The sequence below is a fragment of the Malaclemys terrapin genome, chromosome 20 (assembly GCF_027887155.1).
Source record: "Malaclemys terrapin pileata isolate rMalTer1 chromosome 20, rMalTer1.hap1, whole genome shotgun sequence".
In the NCBI taxonomy this organism is placed as follows: Eukaryota; Metazoa; Chordata; order Testudines; family Emydidae; genus Malaclemys; species Malaclemys terrapin.
The window spans coordinates 1074697-1100688 of NC_071524.1; the positions used below are offsets into that span (position 1 = coordinate 1074697).

The 25992-nt window shown below is 58.6% G+C and overlaps 3 protein-coding genes across 5 annotated transcripts; 2 read left to right on the top strand and 1 right to left on the bottom strand.

Moving 5' to 3' along the window:
• The first annotated feature begins 1735 nt into the window (after positions 1-1735).
• Positions 1736-8413, top strand: EMP3 (epithelial membrane protein 3). 2 transcript variants are annotated; one of them, XM_054010013.1, is made up of 5 exons: positions 1736-1823; positions 5747-5832; positions 6195-6297; positions 6796-6936; positions 7275-8413. In XM_054010013.1, exons 2-5 carry the CDS (start codon positions 5755-5757, stop codon positions 7442-7444), a joined length of 492 nt encoding a protein of 163 aa, XP_053865988.1. In that variant the 5' UTR covers positions 1736-1823; positions 5747-5754; the 3' UTR covers positions 7445-8413. The 2 variants fall into 2 exon arrangements, with proteins under 2 accessions (XP_053865988.1, XP_053865989.1); XM_054010014.1 differs by lacking the exon at positions 1736-1823 and adding an exon at positions 5474-5521.
• Positions 8414-8688: 275 nt separating this feature from the next.
• On the bottom strand, positions 8689-15459 carry TMEM143 (transmembrane protein 143). 2 transcript variants are annotated; one of them, XM_054010004.1, is made up of 9 exons: positions 15397-15459; positions 14786-15207; positions 13953-14148; positions 13407-13514; positions 12692-12886; positions 12011-12144; positions 11373-11652; positions 10687-10876; positions 8689-10053 (listed from the first exon to the last, which is right to left on the bottom strand). In XM_054010004.1, exons 2-9 carry the CDS (start codon positions 14890-14892, stop codon positions 9893-9895), a joined length of 1371 nt encoding a protein of 456 aa, XP_053865979.1. In that variant the 5' UTR covers positions 14893-15207; positions 15397-15459; the 3' UTR covers positions 8689-9892. The 2 variants fall into 2 exon arrangements, with proteins under 2 accessions (XP_053865979.1, XP_053865978.1); XM_054010003.1 differs by lacking the exon at positions 15397-15459 and having other exon boundaries at positions 14786-15383.
• Positions 13424-24056, top strand: SYNGR4 (synaptogyrin 4). The gene is made up of 5 exons (XM_054010012.1): positions 13424-13576; positions 17738-17871; positions 20930-21167; positions 22173-22309; positions 23776-24056. The coding sequence occupies exons 2-5, from the start codon at positions 17776-17778 to the stop codon at positions 24004-24006; spliced, it is 702 nt and encodes a 233-aa protein (XP_053865987.1). The 5' UTR covers positions 13424-13576; positions 17738-17775; the 3' UTR covers positions 24007-24056.
• The last annotated feature ends 1936 nt before the right edge of the window (positions 24057-25992 follow it).

Here is a 25992-nt window from a genome sequence, read left to right on the forward strand (position 1 = left end):
GCGGGCGCCCCGCGCATGCGCGGTTCCTCCTTCCCTTTTCTGTGGCGGGAGTCGGGATGCGAGTTGTGTGCTGAGACTGGGAAGTGGACGGAGGGCTGGGCCTGGGAGCATGGGGGCACGTACACAGCTGGGGGGGCGGGTGCATTGGGAAGCAGGGTGCACGGGTAGGAGGCCAGGGGCATAGGGAAGCAAGTGCACAGCTCGGGGGCTGGGCGCATTGTGGCACGTGAATAGCTGGGGGAGCCCGGTGTATGGGGCGGGGGATGCACAGCTGGGGGATCTGGATGCATGGCGGGGGGGATGCACAGCTGGGTGCATTGGGGAGTAGGGTGCGCAGCTGGGGGATCTGGATGCATGGCGGGGGGGATGCACAGCTGGGTGCATTGGGGAGTAGGGTGCGCAGCTGGGGGATCTGGATGCATGGCGGGGGGATGCACAGCTAGGTTGCCGAGTGCATTGGAGAGTGGGGTGCACAGCTGGGTGCATTGGGGAGTGGGGTGCACAGCTGGGGAGGCAGGTGCATGGGCAGGGTCCTGGTACAGCTGTATGAATACAGCCAAGAGAGGGTGGGGCTGCTGGGGGCTGCGTGACTCATGGGCCTCTGGTCACCCCCCCACACACACCACGCGACACCCCACCACAGGAAACCACCAAACCCCAACACTCCACCCACCCATCTGTGTTTGTCCCATCACAGCGGTTGCCATTCTGCTTGCGGTGACTGTTGCCAGGGCACCGCGTGCCTGATTGGGCAGGGGACAGGATGTTGGGTGGGGAGATGATGATACCTAGGTCTGCTTTCCTATTGCCCGATCTCCGCCCCTTTGGGCTCTCAGCTTGGGCTACCTGGGGTCTCCACCGGGGGCCCCCACAACAGCCAGGCGGGGGGCGGAGGTGCAGCTGCATCCACGGGCATTTGCCTCCTGCTCACTGCTGGGTTCTAGACCCCGTTCCCCTCCCAGAGTTGGGCTAGAACCCAGGAGTCCTGGCTCCCAGCCCCCCTGCTCTAACCACTAGACCCCCACTGCCTGCACAGAGCTGGGGATAGAACCCAGGAGTCCTGGCTCCCAGCCCCCCATCCGCGCGTTTTAACCACTTCCCAAGATAAAAAGCTGTTTATTTCTATTCCTGGTTCCCCAGCACCGGCTCCTTATTTTGGGCAAACCTCAATGGGGAAGTGAAAGCCCCAGTTGCCCAGGGGAGGGAGAATCCTATTAACCCTTTACAAGTGGGGTCCACTCCACAGACCCCATTAACCTGCCCCCTTTGCTGTCTAGGATTGGGGTCCCTGGCTGGCCCGGGGGGCTAGGGTCCCATAGCCCTTCCCATCTGCCGTCCGTTCGGGGGGCGGGGAGTGTTAGCAGTGGCGGGGACTGTGAAATTTACGAGGTTCTGTTCAAATGTTGGGGGGGTCTTTTATGACGGGGCACAAACTCCTGCAGTTTGCTTCCCCACGTTACCTGGTGGGGGAATTTTGGGAGGAATGAATTTTGGCGGGCAGCAAAGTCTGAGTCTGTGTGTGTGTCTGTGTGTGTGTGTGGGGGGGGATTCTAGGCATTGTTATGGGGGGTTAGCACGTTGAGGGGGGGTGGAAAGCTCTGGGGTTTCCCTGCGTTCGGGGATGCCCCCCCCCCGGGGGAGGGGAAATCTAGGGGGCTGTACTTCGCCAGACACACGCCAGCCCCGTCCGGCCCCTCCCTGCTGGGGCGGCTGCCAGGGGTAGGGCTGGAGAAGGGGGGGACGATTCAGACGGGCAGAGAGAGAGGGTTAGAGACAGCCGGCGCGAAAGAGGAGAGACCCCCCCAGCCCGTCTGCAGCGCCAGGTATCCCCCACCCCCTCCCGCGCGGGGGGTCTGCCCCCTGCCCCCCTAAACTCCCTTCTGCGGGATCTGCCCCGCCTAACTCCCTGCTGGGGGACCAGCCCCCTGCCCCCCTTAACTCCTTGCTGGGGGACCTGCCCCCTTTCCCTCTGTCCTGGGGAGGACCAGTCCCCTGCCTCCCTTAACTCCCTGCTTGGGGACCTGCCCCCATTCACTCTGTCCTGGGGGGACCTGCTCCCCTTAACTCCCTGCTGAGGGACCAGCCCCGCCTAACTCCCTGCTGGGGGACCTGCCCCCTTTCACTCTGTCCTGGGGGGGATCTGCCCCCTGCCCCGTTAACTCCCTACTGGAGGGGAGATGTCTCTGTCTGTCTGTCTTACTGGCTTGATCTCGATGTGGACATTTCCTTTGCGGAGTGTAGAAGTTCTGCGCTGGCTGCTGTGTGGGGAGGGGGGGCGGAGGGGAGGGTCCCAGGGCGCTGGCTGCCCCCCCTTCCATGCTCTTGGTTTAGAGGGGAAGAAACAACCCCTGAACCCCTTGCCCCGTGCACTATGCGGCCCCTGGTATCCCCTCCCACCCACAGCATCCCTGCCCCTCCACAAACAGCTAGAGCCCCTCCCCCAACACACACAGTGCCCCCCACCCTACCCAACCCCCCCAGCACCCGCAGTGCCCCCCCAGGTATACCCAACCCCCCCAGCACACACAGTGCCTCCCCACCCCACCCAACGACCCCAGAACATGCAGCGCCCCCCCGATATACCCCCCACAGCACACACAGTGCCACCCCACCCAACCCCCCCAGCACCCGCAGCGCCCCTCCCAGGTACATCCAAACCCTCCTGAGCACACACAGTGCTTCCCCACCCCACCCAACCCCCCCAGCACACACAGTGCCTCCCCACCCCACCCAACCACCCCAGAACACGCAGCGCCCCCCACAGATATACCCAACTCCCCCAGCACACACAGTGCCTCCCCACCCCACCCAACCACCCCAGAACACGCAGTGCCCCCCCAGGTACACCCAACCCTGCCTGAGCGCACACAGCCCCAGAGGAGGGCTCTGTCTCCGGATCCATCCAGCCCTTGGACTCTGCTCCAGTTGGTGTCTGTGGACCCCCATCCCACTAGAAGCTGGGCTGAGACCAACAGACACCCACAATGGGGTAGAAGCCGGCACCCCCTGGAGGGGAAAGGCCGCGTGTCCCATTCCCTGCTCCCCATAACCAGCCAGTCCCTTCCCTGGGGCCAGGGGGGAGTCGGTGCCCCCTAGAGGGGAGAGGCCCTGTGCCCCATTCCCCACCCCCTGAACCAGCCAGTCCCTGCCCAGGGCCAGGTGGGACCCAACGCCCCCTAGAGGGGAGAGGTCCCATGCCCCATTCCCTGCCCCCCTGAGCCAGCCAGTCCCTGCCCTGGGGCCAGGTGGGAGCTGGCGCCCCCTAGAGGGGAGAGGCCCCATGCCCCATTCCCTGCCCCCCTGAGCCAGCCAGTCCCTGCCCTGGGGCCTGGTGGGACCCGGCGCCCCCTAGAGGGGAGAGGTCCCATGCCCCATTCCCTGCCCCCCTGAGCCAGCCAGTCCCTGCCCTGGGGCCTGGTGGGACCCGGCGCCCCCTAGAGGGGAGAGGCCCTGTGCCCGTTCAGTGAGGCAGCCAGTCACACCCAGGCCAGCACCACTGCAATCAATGGTCAAGTTGTTTGTGTCTCTTCAATGGTGTCTTGATTTAGAACAGAAAATACTAACTTGTGGCTGAATGGCCCCGGGCTGGGAGCCAGGCCAGTCACCAGTGCCGCCGGGCAGGGCTGGGGCTGCCTTTGAGGGGGTTACTGTGACTCAGAGCACCCCACAGTGCCCCTGTGTGGGTGCCGTGCTGCAGGGAGTGGGGCTGGGGGCTCAGCAGGGGGGGCTGGGCTGTAGGGAGTGGGGCTGGGAGTCAGGAGGGGGCGCTGGGCTGCAGGGAGTGAGGCTGGGGGTCAGGAGGGGGCACTGAGGAGCAGGGAATGAGGCTGGGGGCTCAGGAGGAGGTGCTGGGCTGCAGGGAGTTGGGCTGGCAGCTCAGAAGGGGGCGCTGGGGAGCGGGGTGGGGGGCTCAGCAGGGCGCACTGGGCTGCAGGGAGTGGGGCTGGCGGCTCTGAAGGGGGCGCTGGGGAGCGGGGCAGGGGGCTCAGCAGGGCGCGCTGGGCTGCAGGGAGTGGGGCTGGCGGCTCTGAAGGGGGCGCTGGGGAGCGGGGTGGGGGGGGTCAGTAGGGCATGCTGGGCTGCAGGGAGTCAGGTTAGTGGCTCAGAATGGGGAGCGGGGTGGGGGGCGCTGGGCTGCAGGGAGTGGGGCTGGCGGCTCAGAAGGGGGCGCTGGGGAGCGGGGCGGGGGGCTCAGCAGGACGCGCTGGGCTGCAGGGAGTGGGGCTGGCGGCTCTGAAGGGGTCGCTCTCCCCATCAGCACAGACTCTATGGGGCGTTGTGCTCACAGATGCAGCATGTTTGAAATGAGCTGTAATACTGAGTCTATGCTCTGTAAATAGCCCCTATTTCCCCCACAAATTGGGGGGTGAACCCTGCCACAGTCACAACCAATTCATTTTGGCCTGCCTCAATTCACCGGCGGGGGGTCCCCGTATACCCAGTACCCGTGCCCCACCCCAGAGGGGCCGCATCTCAGTGCCCGGTGAGGGGTCCCTGTATACCCAACCGCCGCACCCCACCCGCAGAGTAGCTGCATTTGAGTGCCAGGTGAGGGGTCCCCATATAACCAGCCCCCGCGTCCCACCCCAGAGAGGCTGCGTCTCAGCGTCGGGGAAGGGATCCCCGTATAAAGAGCCACCGGCACAGAAACATGGGGTGGGGGGAGCTTGCCTGAATCCAACCCCAGAGGCCGATGGAGTCAGGGAGAGGGTGGGATTCCCACACGCCCCAGCTGAGAGGCCAGCAACACATTGGGAATTCCTGAGTAGGAGGAAATATTCAGTACTAAATTGATGGGCCCTGGTATCCACCCCCCCCCCCCGCCCCCCCAGATTAGACCCCCGGGCCCATGAACCCTGGTATTCTGCCCCCTCCGTGTCCCTCAGATCAGACCCCCGGGCCCATCTACCCTGGTATCCTGCCCCCTCCCTGCCCCCAGAACAGACCCCCATGCCCATCTACCCTGGTATCCTGCCCCCAGAACAGACTCCCGGGCCCATCTACCCCGGTATCCCACCCCCTCCCTGCCTGCCGAATCAGACCCTCAGGCACATCTACCCTGGTATCCTGCCCCCTCTCTGCCCCCTGAATCAGACCCCCGGGCCCATCTACCCCAGTTTCCCGCCCCCTTCCTGCCCACCAGATCAGACCTCCAGGCCCATCTACCCCGGTATCCCACCCTGCCATCTGATAAATGGGGAGGTTGGGAGCCAGGACTCCTGGGTTCTCTCCCTGGCTCTGGGAGGGGAGTGGGGTCCAGTGGTGCAGATGGGGGCGGGATGCTGGCTGGGCATGTCCTACGGTGGCTGTGGGGAAATCCAGCCCCACACCCAGCGCTCACATGATCCTGGAGCATCTGGAACCCATTAGGGGAGGCTGGGACAGAGGGATGTTTGTGTGTGTACATGGGGGGGGGGGGGAGGGGAGTCAGAGATTCAGGGCGGGACGGTGCCGGGGTGGGAGGGGGGCTGGGAACTTCCCGCCTCAGAGTTAGTCTTCCCCCTTGGATTGGAACCGGGAAGTGCGTGGGGACGAGCGGGAGACTGGGAAGTGGGGCGCGGAAGGACTGGAGGGTAGCCAGGAATCTGGGGGGACAGGGGTGTGGGCTGGCTTCTGGCTGGTTTGGGGGGGGGAAGGCCTGGTGGGTGTCCTGACGAAGGGGGTGTGAGGATCTGGTCCAGGCCTCAGGAGGTGTTTGGGCATGGCCAGGTTCCCCATTGACACCCCCTATCTCTGACCCCCCCAGCACTCGCCATGAGCTTCCTCCTCTTTGCCATCTCGGCCCTGCACGTCCTCATCCTCGTGCTGCTCTTCGTCGCCACTCTGGACAAGGTGAGACGCCCCCACTCCCAATGCCAGACAGAGGACCCAGGAGTCCTGGCTCCCAGCTCCCCTGCTCTAACCACCAGCCCCCACTCCCTCCCCAGAGCCAGACGGAGGACCCAGGAGTCCTGGCTTCCAGCCCCCACTGCTCTAACCACCAGCCCCCATTCCCTCTCAAAACGAGGCAGAGAAACCAGGAGTCCTGGCTCCCAGCTCCCCTCTTTTAACCACCAGCTCCCACTCCCCTCCCAGAGCTAGGGAGAGAACCCAGGAGTCCTGGTTTCCAGAGCTCCTGCTGTAACCTCTGGACCCCAGGCTGGGGGAGGGGAGGGCATCTCAGGGTCCTGTGCTAATCCCCCTTATCCCCCCAGTCGTGGTGGGTGCTGCCGGATGATGAGACTGTCAATCTGTGGTACGACTGTCTGTACGACAACAACACCCAGAGCTGGGTGTGCGCCTCTGTTGCCGACAGCCGTGAGTGGGGGTCCCGGAGCAAGGAATGGGGGAAAGGGGGGTGGTAAGCATGAGGGAGATGGTAGGGGAGTGCCACGGGGTGATGATGGGATGGGGCAGTCCCAGATATTCTGGGCCAGCCACGCCACACCCCAGAAGGGCCGCATCTCTGTGCCAGGCAAAGGGTCCCCAGATAACCAACCCCTGTGCCTCACCCCAGAGGGGCCGCATCTCTCCGCTGGGCAAGGGGTCCCCATATACCCAGCCCCCGTGCCCCACCCCAGAGGAGCTGCATCCCAGCGCTGGGGTGGGGTCCCGTATACCCAGCCCTCGCACCCCACCCCAGAGGGGCTGCGTCCCAGTGCCGGGCAATGTCCCCATATACCCAGCCCCCACGCCCCACCCCAGAGGGGCCGTGTCCCCGTATACCCAGCCCCCGTGCCCCACCCCAGAGGGGCTGCATTCCAGCACCGGGGGAGGGGTCTGTGGTCTCACCAGTGGCTGTTTTTCGGTCCCCAGAGTGGCTCCATGCCGTCCAAGCCCTCATGGTCCTGGCTATGTTCTTCTCCAGCTTTGCCTTCGTCCTCTTCATGTACCAGCTCTACACCATGGAGCGCGGAGGGCTCTTCTATGCCACCGGCGTCTGCCAGCTCTTGGCCTGTGAGTGCCCAGCCCCCGCGCCCTGCCCCAGAAGGGCCGCATCACAGCACCACTTTTCTCCTTGGCTCTGGGAGGGGAGTGGGGGCTAGTGATTGGGTTGGGGGGGCAGGGAGCCAGGACTCCTGGGTTCTATCCCCAGCTCTGGGAAGGGAGTGGGGGCTAGTGGTTGGGTTGGGGGGGCAGGGAGCCAGGACTCCTGGGTTCTATCCCTGGCTCTGGCAGGAGAGTGGGGGCTAGCAGTTAGTGGGGCTGGGCTAGGAACCCGGACGCCTGGCTGCTCTGGCCTGAAGCTGCCCCTCACCCCTCCTCTCTCTGTTGTCCCCCGTCCCCCGGTGCAGGTATCTCGGTGTTCACAGCCGCCTTGATCTACACCATCCACGTGGGCAAATTTCACCTGGACCGGCAGCCGGGCGGCTCCTTCGGCTACTGCTTCGTGCTGGCCTGGCTGGCCTTCCCCCTGGCGCTGCTCAGCGGCGTCATGTACATCCACCTCCGCAAGAGGGAGTGACCCCCACCCCTGTCACAGGGGGGCTGCTCCTGACCATGGCCCATGCCAGTGGAGGGGGAGTCACCCCCAGGGGCTGATCCCTTCCCCCTGCCCCATGGCGGCCTGGCCGTCACACGCTGCTGGGGCCCGGGAACCTGTCCTGGTCACACCCAGCTCTCTTCGCCTTGCCCATGCCAGGGCCCCCAGGGTCAGGGCCCCCTTTGCATGGGCACCTGCTCTCCTCCCGCCCATGGCGAGGACTCCCTCCTGCCTCCATGATAAGGCCCCATGGCCACCCCTGCTCCCCTCTCCGCAGCCCGCTGTGGGTGGGACAACCCTGGTCATGGAAGGGATCCCCCCCGGCGGGGGTGACACTGTCCAATCATCTCACTGAACATGCTGGGGATGGGGTTCCCCTGGCCATGCCTTATAAATATGGGTGCCACGCATACAAATCTGGGGGGATCACACCCCTTGCCCATGCCTGGCAGAGATGCCCTGGTCTCAGACCACCACCAGACACATGCCCTGGTGTCAGATCCCCCATGGGCACACACCCTGGTCTCAGATCGAGCCAGCGCCGGCTTCCCGCGGCTGCAACCCCTGGCTCACTGCTTCATTCTGCTCCCACTCGGGCGTCTGGATGGGTGGAGCTGGGCACCAGGGCATTGGTGCCCAACTGAGGGCCCCCCCGCTCCCATCAGGGCATCTGCTCTCACTGTCCTGGTCCAGAACGTGGCTTACAAATGTGGGCTCCACCCCTTTGTGACAGGTGTGGTACCCTCCCCTCCGCAGAAAGGAGGTAGGCACCCGGGGGGTGGTCCTAGGGGAGGGACACCCCTTCTTCCTCAAGATTGGGATTTCCGGGCTCCCATGGAGCCTTCCTTTGGCAGCATCTCAGTACACGGCTTCTGTCCAGCCACGTGCCAGCCGCAGCCCCGCGCCTGGGCTCCATCATTTATACCTTTGGACAATAAAAAAGTGACCTTATTGATCCGCCTGGTGGCTTTGATAGCACTTATGCATGGAGCAAGGGATTGTGGGTACAGCCGGGCCAAGCGATTTGTGGCAGAGCCACAAACACCCCCGTGTGACTGATTCCCTCCAGGAGCAAGGGATTGTGGGTAGGGCCAGGCCACGTGGCTGCCCCCCTGGCCACACCAACTCTCTAGGTCACCCAATGGAGGTGGAAATCACCCACGCGGCGGGGAGGGGGGGGGCAGCGGCTTTGCCCCCAGGCTGGCATGCCCTCTGAAGATCAGGGATCAAACAAGAAACCTCTTTATTGCACTGCAAATACAGTAGAAACTCCCTTCCCCGCCGAGAGGTTTTCAGGCCAGGGAATAAAGCTGGGCTCCTAGGGCTAAGACATTTTACCATCGCTCAGCGGGGGTGGGAGCCTGTGCTCCGGGAGGGGAGTGGGGTCTAATGCTCAGAGCAGGGGGGGCGGGAGCCAGGACTCCTGGGTTCTCTCCCCGGCTCCGGCAGGGGAGTGGGGTCTAGTGGTTAGAGCAGGCTCTAGGGAAAGGTGCTGGCTTAGAGCCTGACTAGTCAGGAGTTAACGTGGCCAGCTGCCCCCCTGGCGTGAACTGGCCCTGGCTCCATCAGAGGCAGTGGGAGGTGTGCTGCGTGCAGCCCCACCCCTGGCGACTAAAGTGTTTTCAGTTCGGGGAGGAGGCCCCGCGTTCTTCCACTCCTGCCTGAAAGTCTCTTTCTCACACACAAATCGAGGCCAGGCGCTGTGAAAATCGGCAGCAGAGGAAAGCGCGGGAGGAGCCCGAGCGAAGCAGCCCCTGCCACCCGGCCGGCAGGTCTGAAATCAGGGCCTGAATTCTGCATGCAGCCCCGCTGGCTCGGGCGGGCCGATCTCGCTCCTCTCGCAGCAGTGCAGACGCTCGCTCCAAGAGAGGCGCCAGGTGCGAATCCATGTGCCACCGGCAGCCAGCGCTGGGGTCCGGGCACACAACAGGGAGGGTTCGGCCGGGTGGGCTTTGGGCGCACTCTTGCCGCCAAAGAGAAGGGGGATCCAGGGTCCAAATCCCTTGCTGGGGAGGGGGCTGTAATAGGGCCAGAGCCCTCCGGGCTGAATGGGCTTTGATCCATTGGTGTCAATGGACCGGCGCTCCCCTGCCAATTTCCCAGCATCCTTCTTGAATGGTGGCCAACAGAACCCCTCGGGCACCAGGCGGCCTAGAGGGGGTTAATGACCCAGCAATCCAGCCCTGGCAGTAGCTGGGTAACGGCAGGGCCATGCCAAGCATGGGAGTGGGCGGGACTCCCAGAATGCACCAGGAACATGCTTAGAGTGTGTGCACGGGGGGGGGGGGCTCAGTTCTCCTCCCTCCCAAGGTGTTGCATGCTCGATAGAGGGCCCCCTCCGGTGCTGTCCCTGCCCTTCCCTCCAGAGTGGCTGTAGTGCAGCTGGGAGAAGGGACCGGGGGTGCCCACACTGCAAACAGCCAGAGGGCGTCAGTGGGACCCAGGGGCCATGGCGGGATCAGCCTGGTGTCCCCCCTCTAGGCTGAGCAGGTGCCGGCAGGCGCGGTCGGCGCAGAAGGAGACTTCCAGGCCCGAGTGGAGCTGCAGCCACGACTGGACGTGCTCCTGAAGGCCAGCCACGATCTCAGGGTCTGGGGAGAGAGGAGACCTGGGTCACCCCTGGGGAGAATGCCCCCTGCTGGGGAACCCCCCCCCACTGTCAGCCCTGCCCATAAGAGCGCCCCCTGCTGGGGAACCCCCCTCACTGTCAGTCCTGAACCCCCCCCAGTGAGAGCGCCCCCTGCTGGGACCCCCCCACACAGTCACCCTGCCCCGCCCATGAGAGCGCCCCCTACTGGGAACCCCGCCCACACTGTCAGCTCTGCCCCCCCATGAGAGCGCCCCCTGCTGGGGAACCCCGCCCACACTGTCAGCCCTGCCCCCCCATGAGAGCGCCCCCTGCTGGGGAACCCCGCCCACACTGTCAGCCCTGCCCCCCCCATGAGAGCACCCCCTGCTGGGAACCCCCCCACACACTGTCAGCCCTGCCCCCCCCATGAGAGCGCCCCCTGCTGGGGAGACCCTCCCAGTCTTAGCCCTGCCCCTCCTGGGTGATATAGCTCTCTGCTGGGAGACCCACACACACTCTCAGCCCTGGGGTCCCCCCAACCTGATGGGGAGACACTCCCACCCAGCCCTGCCCCCTGAGTGAGAGCACCCCCTGCCGGGGAGACCCCGTATCTCAGCCCTGCCTCCTGCTGAGAGCGCCCCCTGCTGGTCCCTACCTGCAAGGCCGTGCGGGGACCGGGCTGGCAGCCGGCCCAGGAAGCTGTGTGCCAGGATCAGCTCCTTGGCGTGCTCCTCCTGCGCCCGCAGCACCAGCGCCCCCAGCAGCTCCGAGTTGTTGGAGGTGCTGCGGTAATACAGCATGTGCGCCAGCTCCAGGGAGTGGATGTTCCGCCGCTGCCCGAACACCTGCGTGGGGAGCACGGGGTCAGGACGCCTGGATCCTAGCCCTTGCTCGGGGAGGGAAGTGGGGTCTAGTGGTTACAGCGGGGAGCCCGGACTCCTGGGTTCTATCTCCTAGCTCTGGGAGGAGAGTAGCTGCAGTGCCAAGGCCCGGCAACTCGGTGGCTCCTTTCAGACGCCGACGGGAGCTTTCAGGCCGTGTGGTCTCATGGGTAGGGCACTGGAGCCCTGACCTGCTGTGGGACACCGTCAACTAAATTAGTCAAGCCGTGCCTCAGTTTCCCCTCTTCCTCTCTGCCTTGTCTATTTAAATTGTGAGCTCTTTGGTGCAGGACCTGTTTCTATGAGAGTACAGAGGACCCAGCCCAACGGGGTCTGCACGACGCGATGGGGGCCCCGATCTCGGGCGGGAGGCGGGGTCTGCGCGGCGCCCAGCACGACGGGGGCCCCAATCTCAGGTAGGAGGGGGTCTGCGTGGCCCCAACCTCGCCAGGGCACCTACCTTCCAGGCGCGGAAGGTCATGAAGGCGGCGAAACAGAGCAGCAGGAAACTGGTGCCGATCTTGAGGTCGGACAGCACCACCATGCCGACGTTGACGAAGAGGACCAGCCCGCTCACCACCAGCGTGACGTTTAGCAGCGTCTTGTAGAAGATGGACGTGCGGATCCTCACGGCCGGCAGCAGCTGCTCCAGCGCCTCCAAGGGGATGTCCTTGAAGCACTTCAGCACCAGGTGGGCGTTCCTGGGCCGGGCTGCCACCAGCACCCGCTTGAAATAATGCCTGGGGGTGGGCAGCACCATCAGCAGGCTGGGATCTAGGGCCAGGCACTGCGGGTGCAGCCCCCCAAATCATGGCTCGGGCCATGACCGACAGGGTCAGGGAAGGGAGGTCGCGACCCTGGATGAATCCGTGGGGCCAGCACTGATTGCTGGAGGAGAGCCCTCCACTCCACTCCTGAGGCACTGGGGTCAACCCTGACTCTGAGAGGAGAGCACCCCCTACTTTGGGGTGAATGCTGACTGCCAAGGGAGAGCACCCCCTATTAAGTCCCCTGCCCCATTCCCTCAGCACAGCGCCCCCAAGCCATTCTGCTCCTAGAGATCCTGGCTGGAGGGGTTAGAAGAGGGGGCGTACTTGCCTTTCCGCGGGGGTTCGTGCCGTGCCAAACAGCCCCTTCCGAGGCCCCAGCGTGGATTTAATCGGGAGGACTCCAACACGCTGGCCGAGTGCCCAGAACCGGATGTACTCGTACTGATCCAGGTTGACCGAAACCTGGGGAACAAAGGGAAACCTACAGCCACAACACACAACGGGACGGGTTGCTAAGCCTGGGTCCTCCCAACACGACTGGCCCTCGAATGCGGCCGCTTCTGCGGAGGACCACAAAAGCTGGTTATACGGAGACCCCTTGCCGGGCACAGAGACGGGGCCCCTCTGGAGTGGTGCATGGGGGCTGTTTATCCAGCAATCCCATGCCCAGTGTTGAGACGCAGCCCCTTTCGGGTGGGGCACAGGGGCTGTTTATACAGGGACCCCTGGCCTGTTGTTGAGATGCAGCTGCCTCTGGGGTGGGGAATAGGGTTTCTTTATTGCACAGCTCAGGGAGAGAAGGGAAATCCTGTATACCTGATGGGATTATAGGCAGGCAGGAAGGTCTATCCTGAAGTGGTAACCAAGGGAGGGGCAGTTGCAGGGGGCAAGAGGCCTGCTGGCCCAGTAGCAGGGCACGGGATCAGGGGCAGAAAGGAATTTGCTTTTCCCATGTGTTATACTGGGGCAGTGCCGGATGGGCCGTTCCCCTCCCCAGAGGTGGCCGCACCTGGACGTCATCCTGAGGGTGATGCACGATGAGGGCGTAGGCCAGGGCATCCTCCGACAGGCTGTTGAAGTTGGCTTGATCCAGCACCGGTTCCAGCTCAGTCAGGACCTGCCGCTCCTTAGCCAGGCGCTCGGTGTCGCTCAGAGCCAACTCTGGCAGGGTGTCCCGGTCGGGGTTAATGGGGTCATAGAGAGCCTGTGGAGGGGCAGCAGGAAGGTACAGCTGTGTGCGACACCCGACCCCAAGGATCCCACAGCACCATGTCTGAAAAGGGATTTGTTCACACCACGCTGAGATGCGGCCAGCCCTGGGGTGGAGCGCTGCGGCTGTTTATACAGGGACTCTCACCCGGTGCTGAGATGCAGCCGACTCTGGGGTCAGGGGCAGGGTCTGCTTATACAGTGATCCCTGACCCAGTGCTGAGATGCAGCTGCCTCTGGGGTGGGGAGTGGGGTCTGCTTATACTGCAATCCCTCACCCGGCGTTCAGATGTGACTGCCTCTGAGGTGGAGCAGAGACTGTTTATAGAGAAAATCCACAAATGGGCCCCTGCCCTGCTCCTTGCAGCACAGACCCCCTAGTGCTGCCCTGGGGCCAGCGCTGACTGCCAGTGGAGAGAGCCCCCTACCCACCATGTTTTCTTTCACCAGCTCCCATCTGAGCCCCAGCCCGGCTTAGCTATTCCAAAGGGGACTCCGTACAACAGACACCTTACCTGCAAGCGCACCAGGAGGGAATGGTAGCGATGCAGGAGGGAAGAGTCCACCCGCGCCACGAAGGCCAGGAAGGAGGCGCGTTCAGCGTCGCTGGAAGAGTGGAACTCCTGGAGGGACAGTTAGCGCCAAGTGTGGATTCACCAGGGACCAGCATCCCTGGATCTCAGAGGTATATCCTGTGCTGTGTGCGAGAGCCGTCTCCTGTGCTGCTCCGACCGCGTAATTGAGAGGCAGGCACCTCTGGGGTGGAGCGGTATGGCTGTTTATATAGAGACCCCTCGCCTGACACTGAGCTGCGACCGCCTCTGGGGTGGGGCTGTTTATACAGGAACCCCTCGCCCGGTGCTGAGATGCGACCACCTCTGGGGTGGGGCTCTTTATACAGCGACCCCTCTGGGGTGAGATCAGCTCTGACTCAGAGAGGATTGCCCTGTACCAAGTCACCCACCCTGCTGCCGCCAGGTGTTTCCCAACGGTCTCCCCGCGGTGTGCTGCCCCAGCCTGGCCCTGCTTCGCTTTGTGGCCCCCCGGGGAGCGCCCTGTACCTTGAGAAGGGTGCTGACCAGCTGCCCCTTGGTGAAGGGGATGAATCGCTCCCTGTACTGTTCAGCCCACCCCTGGGGCTCCACAGGCTTCCACATCCTCCGGTACTCTGCCATCCGGGAGGCGAGGGTGGCTGTGCCGCGGCGGGGCGGCCCCGGCACCCCTGTCCCCAGGGCGGCCCAAGCCACACCCAGCATCCTGCAAGAGAGGGAGGCATCAGCCCGACACAACACAGCCACCATAGCCCTGCAGTGGGCAGCTCCAGCTCTGTGGCCAGCTCGGTCCTCAGCCAAACTGCGGGTCTCGGGGCCGGTTTATATAGGGATCCCTTGCCGGGCACTTAGGTGCGGGTACAGGGGCTGTTTGTACGGGGACCGCTTCACTCCGTGCTGAGATGCGGCTTCTCTGGGGTGGGGCACAGCAGCTGTTTATACAGCAACCCCTTGCTTGGTGGTGAGATGCAGCCTCTCTGGGGTCGGGCATGGGGGCTGTTTATTCAGGGATCCCTCGCCCAGGAACCGGGCTGAGACCCAACCACTCAGTTCACACATGGGCCAGCAAGCAGAGGTCAGATGAGAATGACTTTTAGCACTCAGTTTGGGAGAGAGGGGAACCAACACCCTCTGGAAGAGGCAGGCCCCACGTCCCATTCTCTGCCCCCCCCCGATCCAGTCAGTCTCCTGTCTTGGGGCCAGATGAAAGCCAGCACTCCCTGGAAAGGCCGTGTCCCATTCCCTGCCCCACTGAGCTGGCCAGTCCCCCGCTCTGGGGCCATAAAGGAGCTGGTGCCCCCTAGAGGGGAAAGGCCCCATGCCCCCGTTCCCCAACCACCCACCGCCGCCCAGCGGCCATATCCCTGGCCAGTGCGAGCCTGTTTCTCTGTTGCGTCCGTTCCCAGGAATCAGGTCTTGGGAGACTCTTCAGATTCCTCCATGGCACCATTTAAACCCTCTGCCCCAGCAGAGAAGCGGGTAGGGCTGCAGGAGCTGTGGGGGGGGGACCCCAGGAGAGTTCAAAGGTCGCCAGCCCCGGGGCAGGAGTAGCAAAGTTGGCTTGGCTGCTGTGCAAGGTTCAAAGGTCACCGAGGGTGTCTTGCCACTGTGCAGGGTTCAAAGGTCGCCAGCCGTGAGTGCAGGGTTCAAAGGTCACCAGCTGTGGGATGGCAGCACCGAGGGCATCTTGGCTGCTGTGCAGGGTTCAAAGGTCGCATCCATGCACCCGGCTTGACCGCTGCAGGAAGGTCAGAGGTCACCGGGCCTGCAGGGACCAGTCACAGAGGTCAAAGGTCACCAGACACCACCTGCTGCGGGGGGCCACGTGCCCCCCTCCCGCCCAAGCCACGTGCCCCCTCCGCCCAAGGACCGCGACCCAGCCAGGCCCCTGGGGCTGGGTTAACAACGTGCAGAGCAGGAAGAAATCCCCATGCAACAGCAGCAGCCCCCTAACCTTGGGCAAGGCGGTGTTGACATTGAGAGTCTGCGCATGCGCACCAGAACCTCCTCGCTCGCTCTGTCCCCTTCCCTCTGCCCCGCCCGTGCCTTTCCACGGTGCGCATGCGTGCCTTCCTTCCTGCCTCCCAGGCTGCGCGTGCGCACCGGCAATCTCGCTCGGCTCTGCCCTCACTCCCTCCCTCCCTCTCCCTTTCCCGGAAAGCCCGCGCGGCTGATTCGAAAACCCGGCGCGCGCTCCTGCTTCTGCCCTGGCTTCGGCCCAACCCACTCCAACGGGCGTTTCCAACCGCCGCCTCAGCGGCAGAGTTCGAAATAGGGGCGTGGCCAGGGTCTAGCCAATCAGGCGTCGAGCCCTTCGTTTCTCTTTCTCTCCCCTTCCCCCTCCCCTCGGGGATGCGGGGGGCGAGGACGGGCTTGAAGGGAAAAGGCGGGAAAAGGGGACTGAGGAGAGACTTTGAGTGGGGATAGGGACAGGTGAGCAGGGAGCTGGGTCCCTGAGGCGAGAGTCCCCTGGAACCTGCCATGAGCCCCCCAGTACCGGCCCCCATAGAGAAGCCACAACTGTGGTCATGCCAACCACCCAGTGTCAGAGAGACATGAGGGGGCAACAGCTGAGGTCATGCCAACCCAACCCCCCCATGTCAGAGAGAGCTTAGGGGGGCACAACAAGGGTCATGCCAACCCTGCAGTGTCAGAGAGACATGAGGGGAGCACAGCTGGGGTCATGCCAACCCCCAATGTTGGAGAGAGCAGAGGGGGCACAGCCGAAGTCACGCCACCTATGTCAGAGAGAGCTGAGGGGGGCACAGTGAGGGTCATGCCAATCCCACAGTGGGAGAGAACTGAGGGGGGTACAGCCAAAGTCACGCCAACACAACCCCCCTATGTCAGAGAGAGCTGAGGGCGGTACAGCGGGGGTCACGCCAACCCCTCAATGTTAGATAGAGCTGAGGGGGGGCACAGTTGGGGTCCCACCAACTTCCCACTGTCAGAGAGAGTTGAGGGGGGCACAGTCAGGGTCACGCCAACCCCCCGAATATCAGAGAGAGCTGGGTGGTGATAGGGGACAAAGCCGGGGTCATGCCAACCCCTCTAACGTCAAAGAGAGCAGGGCTGCGAATTGAAAGGGTACATAGGGCACAGCTGGCATCATGCCAGCACTGCCACTGTCAGAGATTTGGGTTGGGATGTGACGGGTGCTGGGGTGATGGCAACCTCCTCGCATCAGATGGTGCACCTGTTTGTGAGGGAAAGCAGGATGTGATGGGGGCACAACTGTGATCACACCAATCCTGCCTCTGCCAGAGACACGCTAACCCCACAGCCAGGGGTGGGCCAGAGAGCAGAGCCAGGGTTATACCAACCCCACCACGATCAGGAAGAGCCTAGAAGTTAGAGGGTCATAAGCAGGGCTGGGGTCTCACCCCCGTCATAGCAGCAAAGGAGATCAAGGGTGGTAGCAGGCAATGCTGGGATCATGCTAACCCTGGTGCAGTCAGGGACAGGTCAGAGGGCACAACTGCGGTGATGCCATAACAAGGTCATTGGAGTTAAAGGAGAGGTGGGGATCACACCAACCCTGCCTTGTTTAGGTGCAGCAGGGTAGGGGGGGCTCAGATGGCAAAGACAGGGCCATGCTAAGCCTGCAGCTGTCAGGAATGATGGCAACGTGAGAGGCCGGAGGGAAAAGCCAAGATTATTCCCACCAGAGGGTCACGCTAACCCCATCCTCACCGTGGTCAGGGACAGCAGGAATCTGAGGGAGTCAGTGTGGTGTCACCCCTGCCATGTTCCTGGATACTCACCTGGGAGGAGGTCCCTAGCTGGGGAGGATCAGACAGCAGAACTGGGGTCTTGCCAACCCCAGTTCAGGCAAACTCTGGCATGGTCTGAGATAGTGGGATGGGTCAGCACAGAGTCCATGAGCCCCGCCATAACCAGAGTTACCTGGCTGCCAGGGGTCAAAGGGCAGAATCAGGGTCAAATCCCTGTGACTCACAGATACCTGGGAGGGGGGGAGGGCTTAGAGGGTAAAGTGAATGTCATACTTACTCCACCAAGTACTCTGGAATGCCTCCTGCCAAATTCCCTGCAGCCAGGCAGGGTTAGTCAGAAGTAGGAGAGGGATGAGCCGGGCTTACATGAATTCCATGGAGGTAAATTAGGGGCATCCCGCTGAAAATAGGACAGGGGAGCATTATTAGGGTTCAGCCGTTGGCCCTTTTTCCTGTGTGACTGAGGGAACTAAAGATCACCTAGCAATGGGAACACTAGACACCTCTCCTTGCTGTCTATCACCACTTCTAATCTCTTGTCTGTTGCCTTGCATCCTGAAGATCAATCTTCACCCTGAGGCAGGTGAGAAGACAGCAGGATGAGGAGGGTGAGCTTGAGTCCGCCGGAGCTCCCGGAGAACAACGTGGTCCACTTCCTGAGGCAACCTCGGACCATTGCTAGGATCCTAGCTGGGGTGAGAGAAACCAAGAGAAAAAGCCCACCTCCAGGCCCTGGGGGTGGAGATTTAGCCTCACAACCAACACTGGCTTAAACCTTGACAAAATATGCCCTAATAATTATGAACATGTATATGATAGTAGCGGTCAAAAGGCCCCAAGGAGGATTTGGTCCCATTGTGCTCGGTGCTGTCCAAACTCAGAGTCCTAGAGAGCTTGCAAACTGAAGTCCTCTATTCCCAGAGCAGATGGATGGACACAACAGACCCCTACCCACACCCCCTCTCATGGTGTTTCCAATTCTGTATGAAACTGGGGCTTTTGAAAATAAAACACCCCAAAGTAATAAATGTTTTCAAACTTCAGAGTTCACTCAAGCTTTGGGGAAGACGCCCAATCTCTTCATATTTCAACCAAGCCAAGCCAGCCCATTTGTCTATGTAAAAGGGGTGGTCCTACTGGACTGGATCTCAGGTGTCCTGGGTTCTCTTCCCAGCTCTGCCACTGGCCTGCTGGGTGACCTTGTCTCCCACTCCGTGCCTCAGTTTCCCCATCTGTGAAATGGAGATAATAATACTGACTTCCTTTGTAAAATGCTTTGATATTGATTGATGAAAAGTACTAGCTAGAAGCTGCTTATCACTTTCTTTCACTGTTCATTGACTAGCAATTGATTCCTCCAGTCACATTAATTTTTGCTTCGTGGCTGGGATGCAAGTCTGGTGACAAGTGCTCAGGTCCTGCAATCATTATTATCAGTGTTCATTATATCACAGAGATGCCTCAAGGCCCCAGAACACATTATAAGCTTTTTGGACTAGGGACTGCTTAAAATAGACAGGCAGGACTACAGCCCCCATTTCATAGAGTGGGACACAGTTATGAGGACACACAGAGCCTAGACTTGAACTCAGATCTACTGAGTCACAGTCTGTTGCCCTCCCCCAAGAACATCCTCTCATGAGAGCAAAGCTTATTCTTTTTTGCTACAGCAGAGTGGGAGGCCAGTGTTCAGGCACCCCCAACAACACCCCAAACAGAAAAGATGTCCAAGGATTTCTCTGCCCAAGCTGATAATCTTTTATCAGAGCCCAGTGCTGTGAGGCGCTGAGCAACCTCAGCAACTGTTGAAGTAGATTGGAGTCACAGAATCATAGAAATTCAGGTCACCTAGTCCAGCCCCCTGCACTGAGGCAGGACCAAGTAAACCTAGACCATCCCTGACAGGTGTTTGTCCAATCTAGATGATTATGATGGACCCTTCTGGCTTTATAGTCTATAATCTGTTCTTAAAAACCTGTAATGACAGGGATTCCACAGCCTCCTTTGGAAACCAATTCCACAGCTTAACTTCCCTTAGAGTTAGAACATTTTTCCTAATATCTAACCTAAATCTCCCTTGCTGCAGATTAAGCCGATTACTTCTTCCCTACCTTCAGTAGACACGGAGAACAGCTGATCACAGCCCTCTTTATAACAGCCCTTAAGGTATTTACAGGCTGTTCTCAGGTTCCCCCTCAGGCTTCTTTTCTCTAGACTAAACATGCCTAGTTTTGTAACCTTTCCTCCTAGGTCAGGTTTCCTAAATCTTTGATCATTTTTGTTCCTCTTTATTATTTATATTGTGGTGGTGCCTAAGAGTCCCAGTCACAGAGCAGGACGCCTCTGGCGCTAGGTGCTGTACAAACACAGGACAAACAGACAATGCTTGCTCCAGAGAGCTTCACTGCTCACCACTTCATTTTAGGTTTCAGAGTAGCAGCCATGTTAGTCTGTATCTGCAAAAAGAACAGGAGTACTTGTGGCACCTTAGAGACTAACAAATTTATTTGAGCATAAGCTTTCGTGGGCTACAGCCTACTTCATCGGATGCATGTAGTGGAAAATACAGTAGGAAGATATATATATATACACAGAGAACATGAAACAATGGGTGTTACTATACACACTATAAGGAGTTAAGGTGAGCTTTTATCATCAGGAGAGAAAAAAACTGTAGTGGTAATGAAAATGGCCCATTTCCAGCAATTGACAAGGAGATATGAGGAACTGGGGGGGGGGGGGAGAAATAAGCATGGGGAAATAGTTTTACCTTGTGTAATGGGCCATCCACTCCCAGTCTTTGTTCAAGCCTAATTTAATGGTGTCCAATTTGCAAATTAATTCCAATTCAGCAGTCTCTCGGAGTCTTGTTTTTGAAGTTTTTTTGTTGTAATATTGCGACTTTTAGGTCTGTAATCGAGTGGCCAGGGACAGTGAAGTGTTCTCCAACTGGTTTTTTAATGTTATAATTCTTGACGTCTGATTTGTGTCCATTTATTCTTTTACGTAGAGACTGTCCGGTTTGGCCAATGTACATGGCAGAGGGGCATTGCTGGCACATGATGACATATATCACATTGGTAGATGTGCAGGTGAACGAGCCTCTGATAGTCTGGCTGATGTGATTAGGTCCTATGATGGTATCCCCTGAATAGATATGTGGACAGAGTTGGCAACGGGCTATTACAGAATCACACAGTTTGGGATTGGGGACCCATTGTGGTGGGTGCTGAACAAATAGAGACAGTCCCTGCCTCAAAGATCTTACAGTGTAAAAGAGGAGCTGGCAGGACAATCATATTACCCACCAGTTGCCACAGCCCTACACATAAGAACATAAGAACGGCCATACCGGGTCAGACCAAAGGTCCATCTAGCCCAATATCCTGTCTACTGACAGTGGCCAATGTCAGGTGCCCCAGAGGGAGTGAACCTAACAGGCAACGATCAAGTGATCTCTCTCCTGCCATCCATCTCCATCCTCTGACAGACAGAGGCTAGGGACACCATTCCTTACCCGTCCTGGCTAATAGCCATTAATGGACTTAACCGCCATGAATTTATTCAGTCCTCTTTTAAACTCTGTTATAGTCCTAGCCTTCACAACCTTCTCAGGTAAGGAGTTCCACAAGTTGACTGTGCGCTGCGTGAAGAACTTCCTTTTATTTGTTTATTATTATTTATTATTATTACACAATCCCAGCAGTGTGTCTGTCTACCTGTGGTTAACTCTTTCCCTTTTTGCCACCCCAGCTCTTCTCGCTTATCATATTTGCCTCCCTGGTGACCGACGGCTACCAGAATTTGACAGCTTCATCCCAGCTGCGCTGCGTGCTGAATGACAATAGGGTGGCCTGCGGCTATGCCATCACAGCCGGAGTCCTGGCCTTCCTGCAATCCTTCCTCTTCCTGGCCTTCGACGCTTACGACAACATCATCATTAGCCAGAAGGTCAAATCTGTCATCCTGAGTCTGGACCTGACCTTCTCCAGTAAGTGATTACTCCCCCAAATCCAAACGTCCCTCTATGGGGTTGGTCACCAACAGCTCAGCATAGCACAGCAGCAAGCCCCTCTTCACTCACGCACTTTCAACCTTTTCCACTTTGGCCAGAGCCAAAGGGCTTCAAATCTTGCCATTGAGACATCTTTGTTGCTGTCCCACTTCCCAGCTGGACTGGATCAGACCCATTGGTCTGTCTTCATCCTCTGCCAGTACCACATCAGATCAACTGTCTATTAAGCATGGTATCCTCTCCGCAGACATTTTCAATCAGAAAAGCAGCCCGTTTAAGGCAAGTACCCCCGCCATCAGGTCTGAGCAGAGGCGCGGTATCCCTAGCTCACCTGATCAGGCTAACGATCCGTCTAGTCTGCTGCATCTGCCCACAGTCTGCCTGCTGCACTGGATCACACCAATAGTCCTTAGCTAGTGTTTTTCATCAGTAGACCTCAAAGTGCTTCACAAAGGGAGGTAAATATCATCATCTGCATTTTACAGATGGGGAAACTGAGGCAATGAAGTGACTTACCCATGGCTGAGACAGGAATTGAACCCAGGTCTCCTGAATCCCACCTCAGGGGAGTCCAGTGATCCATCTAGCTTGGTATTCTGTCTCCTTCTAATGTCTCAGAGGAAGGCAAAACACCTCTTTAATACACCCACCAATTTTCCAGTGATGTTCATCGGAGATAAAAATGCCCCCCAGCTCCTCAGGCAGCTTATCCCCTGGAGCAGTAGGTGTCATTGAGTTTCCCATTCACTTGGTTGTACAATAACCACCGGAGAGCATTTTATGATATTTTTCAGCTGCTTTATTCTTTGAAATGCAGCCCCATTCTCTCAATCACTTGTGGAGGTTTGCCTCAGACAAATGGGAAGGGGAACACTCACCCTGAGCTTTTGCATGGACCTTTGACAGCTCCATTCCCACCTCACCATAACTCCCCAACACACCTGTTTGCATTGCCCATAATCCCGCTCTCTGTCTTTCCAGTCATCTGGTCGTGCATATGGTTCGTTGGCTTCTGTTTCCTGGCCAATCAATGGAACAGGTCTGCTCACCACTACCTGCTGGGAACCAGCTCAGCCCGCGCCAGCATTTCCTTTGCTTTCTTCTCCATCCCCTGCTGGGTAAGAAATTCTCACTTCTCTGTCTCGACTCCAGTCCTTTCCAGAGCGAATACACCCCGTTGATCCAGCAATCATAGCAGAGCCCCTGCTGCGCTGCCTTGTAAAAGGAATGTTTCACTACTGGGCAGGAAAGAAAGGAGATTTCCCCTCTTAAGTGAGACAGAATTGGCCCTTTCTGGGAAATAGCACTAACTTAAGAATGAAAGTGGTATAGGGGTGCTACTGTGATTCCTGTCTATTTCTTTCTTCCTGCATTAGAGGGCTCATCACTTAACATGGTTGTAGCACTTTACATTTCCAAAGCAATTAACCCTTTTAACACACTCTGGAGGTAAGCAGGTATATGGGGAAACAGAGGCACAGAGCCAGCTGTGGTAAGAAGCCAAGTGCGCCTGGATCATTTGCTGGCAGCACCCATGTTTACCCCACTAGTCCACACAGGTTCTACCCACAGCTGTGACTTCCCATCCTGATGACAGGAATCCTTGGCTTGTTTCATACCAAGACACCACCCCCTTTATATTTTGCCAGTTCACCCTTCTTCACGCCTGCCTTGAGAGGTGCCAGAAAGAAAGCCTGATGCCTTTGTCTTTAAGGGGAGCAGCAGCTGCTGAGTGCCTCTTGGGATCAGGCCCTTAACAGACACTTGCAAATGGGTGACTCATACTTTCCTCAACGGGCTGCGGACCTAGTCACTTGCTCTCAGGAAGGGCCTTCTCACCAGATCTGTTATGGACCTTTCCTGTCTCTCTCACTCATGCGCAGGCACCAAATGAATTGAATGATTCAGGATTCAGCTAGTATTCCAGATCAGGAAGTGGGGGATTCCAGTGCCAGAAGGGGGAGCCTTCATCAGGAAGGGCTGAACTGATCAGTTTACAAACTGAGGGCCAGATCCTTAGCTGGAGTAAATCAGTTGTTACTCCAGTGAAGTCAACAGAGCTATATGGATTTACACTGCCTGGGGAACTATCCCTGGAAGTCATTCTGAGGGCCTGTCTTCACTGCAAAGTTAATCTGAGTGTTGCCACTAACTTGAGTCCCATACACACAACAGTCCTTGAGTGTGGGGTGGTGTTCCTGGCCCAAGAGGGGGCATAGGCTAAAACTCTAGGAAGCACAGCTCATCAGCTCCTAACACCTCTTTCCAGTGTAGAGGCAGGCTAGCTCCACTCAAGTGCTGCTACCCCCCTTTGCCCAGAAAGGACAGACAAGTTCTCCTGTAATTCACTGGGAAAGAATAGAGAGCAGCTCAGCTTACTGCAGTGCTCAGAACCGCCAGATGTGCCCCCCGAGGTCCATGCACCGCACATGTGCCGATGCGGACACAGCTGGTAGTTGAGTTGTAATTTGAGTGTAGCTAACCTGAGTTAACTCTGCAGTGAGGCCATTCCCTAAGCCTAAATGGAGATGTTCGGACTAAGAATGACATGTGTGTGACAGGTCTCCCCATCTCTGCCTTGCAGGTGTACCTGGGCTACCGAGCCCTGAGGGGCCTATGGGCTGAGCCCCCCATTCCCTACAAAAAGTCCTTGGACGAAGGCACTGTGGCCCTGACCACGCTCTCTTCTGTCACCACCACCTCCATCTCCAACAGCATGGAGTATCATAGCCCCATCGAAGGCAGAAGAGCCAGCTCCACCCCCTTCCCGCAGACTCCAAGGGGAAACCGGCTCACTTTCCTGAATGACAATTAGAGATCTATTTTTTTCACCCTGCAGTAAATAAAGAGAGGCTTTTGCTTTCTCAACCAGAACCTGAGTGGCTTAATTCAAATCATAAGGCAAGAGGGAAGGAGACTTGAGACACAGAGAAGCAGTGTTGAGATGAAAGCCAACAACCACGGGTGTCAAACTCATTTGATGCAAAGGGACAAATTCCGCGTATAGTTCTGGCCCTAAATACAGGGGTCCATTCCCCCGCCACCCCGCTGATGCCAATTGGAAGTTTGCAAAGATCGAGGATAGAATGTGTCTAAATTAGTTACCGTTCTTTGTCACATTTGGTGACACTAAAGTGAGAAAGATATACCCAACTCCTTAGAGGTCAGTGGTATTTCTGCACTCTTCCTTTCCCCCATCCTCCTTTCTCTCCCTCCTCATCTTTGTGGCTCTGCTGTTCTTTCTGCCGCATTTCCTTCCCTGCACCAGCTGCTTCTTCTAAAAGGACCAGCAGCAACACAGTTACATTGACAATGTCGCGGCATTTGAATCAACATGTCAACAAAGTGCAGGAGCAAGGAGTTCATGCATCTCCAAGCTGTTGTTTCAGGCTGCCTGCAGACTCAAGTAGGCAGCGCTGCTTTGGTTTAACCCAAGGGTGAAAGTAGTTACAGGGACTTACCAGTAAAGGGCTGGGCTGGGGCTGGCCCCCAGAAGGGGCGTGGCCTGAGGCGGAAGGGATGGGGTCAGGGGTCAGAGCCAGCCCCGGCCCACCTCATACCGGTAAGTCCCTGTAGCTGTTCCCTTTGCTCCCCCCTTCCCGGCGCTTTAAGGGTCCTTTGCCGCGGCAGTGCTTTAATGTTGCTATGCCCCCCAAACCGGCAGGGCCGCTGATGCGGGAGGGGCGCAGCAGTGTTAAAGCGCTGCTGTGGCAAAGGACCGTTCTTATTTAACGTCCCTGCCTCTTTTGCCTCCCCTGTCGGAGGCCCTGCCAGTACGGACCCTACCAGCAGGGCCGCTGACTGGGAGGAAGGGGCAGGGATGTTAAAGCACTGCCGCGGCAGCGCTTTAATGTTGCTGCCCTTCCCCCACCCAGTCGGCAGCCCTGCTGGCAGGGGAGGCAAAAGGGGCAGCGGCAGGGACATTAAAGCAGTGCCGCGGCAGCACTTTAATGTAGGGTGAATACGGGCCAGTATGGGTTCTTACCAGTACGCCGTACCGGCCAACTTTCACCCCTGGTTTAACCTCAGTTCCCAGGGGAAGGTTTTCCTCACAACCAGGAGTGCTGGAAACTTACTTTTTAAAAAATGGGTAAAGCTGAGATTTTGCATCTTCTGAATGTGGCATAGGGGCTGTAAGTTCCTTTGAAACCCCTGGAACAGGACTTACTTTGAGCTGAGCAGAAGTAAGTGATTCCCAAAGAACTCAGAATTACTGCTGGGCAGAAAATGGTTTCTATTGCCACAGACAATTTCCACTTTTGGGCAGGAAAAAATAAATCAAAACCTGAAATCTTCAGTTCAAATATGCTGCTGCGGTGCCTCATGGAATTTGTAGTTTGGGTGCCATTCTGCTCCATAAGACAGGCTCCCTGGTTGGATTCCATCTCCCATGATGTATGATCGTCTCTCCTCTCACTGAAGGGAGGTGGTGCATCATGGGAAATGAAACTCAGCTGGGAAGCCCAATCCATAGAGGAGACTGGAAATATTGAGGCACCCAAACTACAATTCCCATAAGGCACTGCAACAGCATCTCCATAAGAACTGCCATAGTGGGTCAGACCAATGGTCCATCTAGCCCAGTATCTTGTCTCTGACATTGGCCAGTACCAGAGCTTCAGGGGGAATGTACAGCACAGGACAATTTTGGAGAGATGCAGCCCTGTCTTCTCATCCCGCATTCTGGCAGCCAGAGCTTTCAGGTCGCCTGAAACATAATGTTGCGTCCCTGATCATCTTGGCTAATAGCCAGTGATGGACCTATCCTCCATGAACTTATCAAATTCTTTTTTGAAACCAG

Coding starts and splice junctions, on each gene's coding strand:
- SYNGR4 (XM_054010012.1), top strand. CDS start 17,776: ATGAGGAGGGTGAGCTTGAGTCCGCCGGAGCTCCCGGAGAACAACGTG. Junction 17,872..20,929: donor TTGCTAGGATCCTAGCTGGG/GTGAGAGAAACC, acceptor TTGCCACCCCAG/CTCTTCTCGCTTATCATATT. Junction 22,310..23,775: donor TCTTCTCCATCCCCTGCTGG/GTAAGAAATTCT, acceptor TCTGCCTTGCAG/GTGTACCTGGGCTACCGAGC.
- EMP3 (XM_054010013.1), top strand. CDS start 5,755: ATGAGCTTCCTCCTCTTTGCCATCTCGGCCCTGCACGTCCTCATCCTC. Junction 6,298..6,795: donor CGCCTCTGTTGCCGACAGCC/GTGAGTGGGGGT, acceptor TTCGGTCCCCAG/AGTGGCTCCATGCCGTCCAA. Junction 6,937..7,274: donor CGTCTGCCAGCTCTTGGCCT/GTGAGTGCCCAG, acceptor CCCCCGGTGCAG/GTATCTCGGTGTTCACAGCC.
- TMEM143 (XM_054010004.1), bottom strand. CDS start 14,892: ATGGTGCCATGGAGGAATCTGAAGAGTCTCCCAAGACCTGATTCCTGG. Junction 11,653..12,010: donor GCACGAACCCCCGCGGAAAG/GCAAGTACGCCC, acceptor GCCCACCCCCAG/GCATTATTTCAAGCGGGTGC. Junction 10,877..11,372: donor TGACCTTCCGCGCCTGGAAG/GTAGGTGCCCTG, acceptor CTCCCCACGCAG/GTGTTCGGGCAGCGGCGGAA.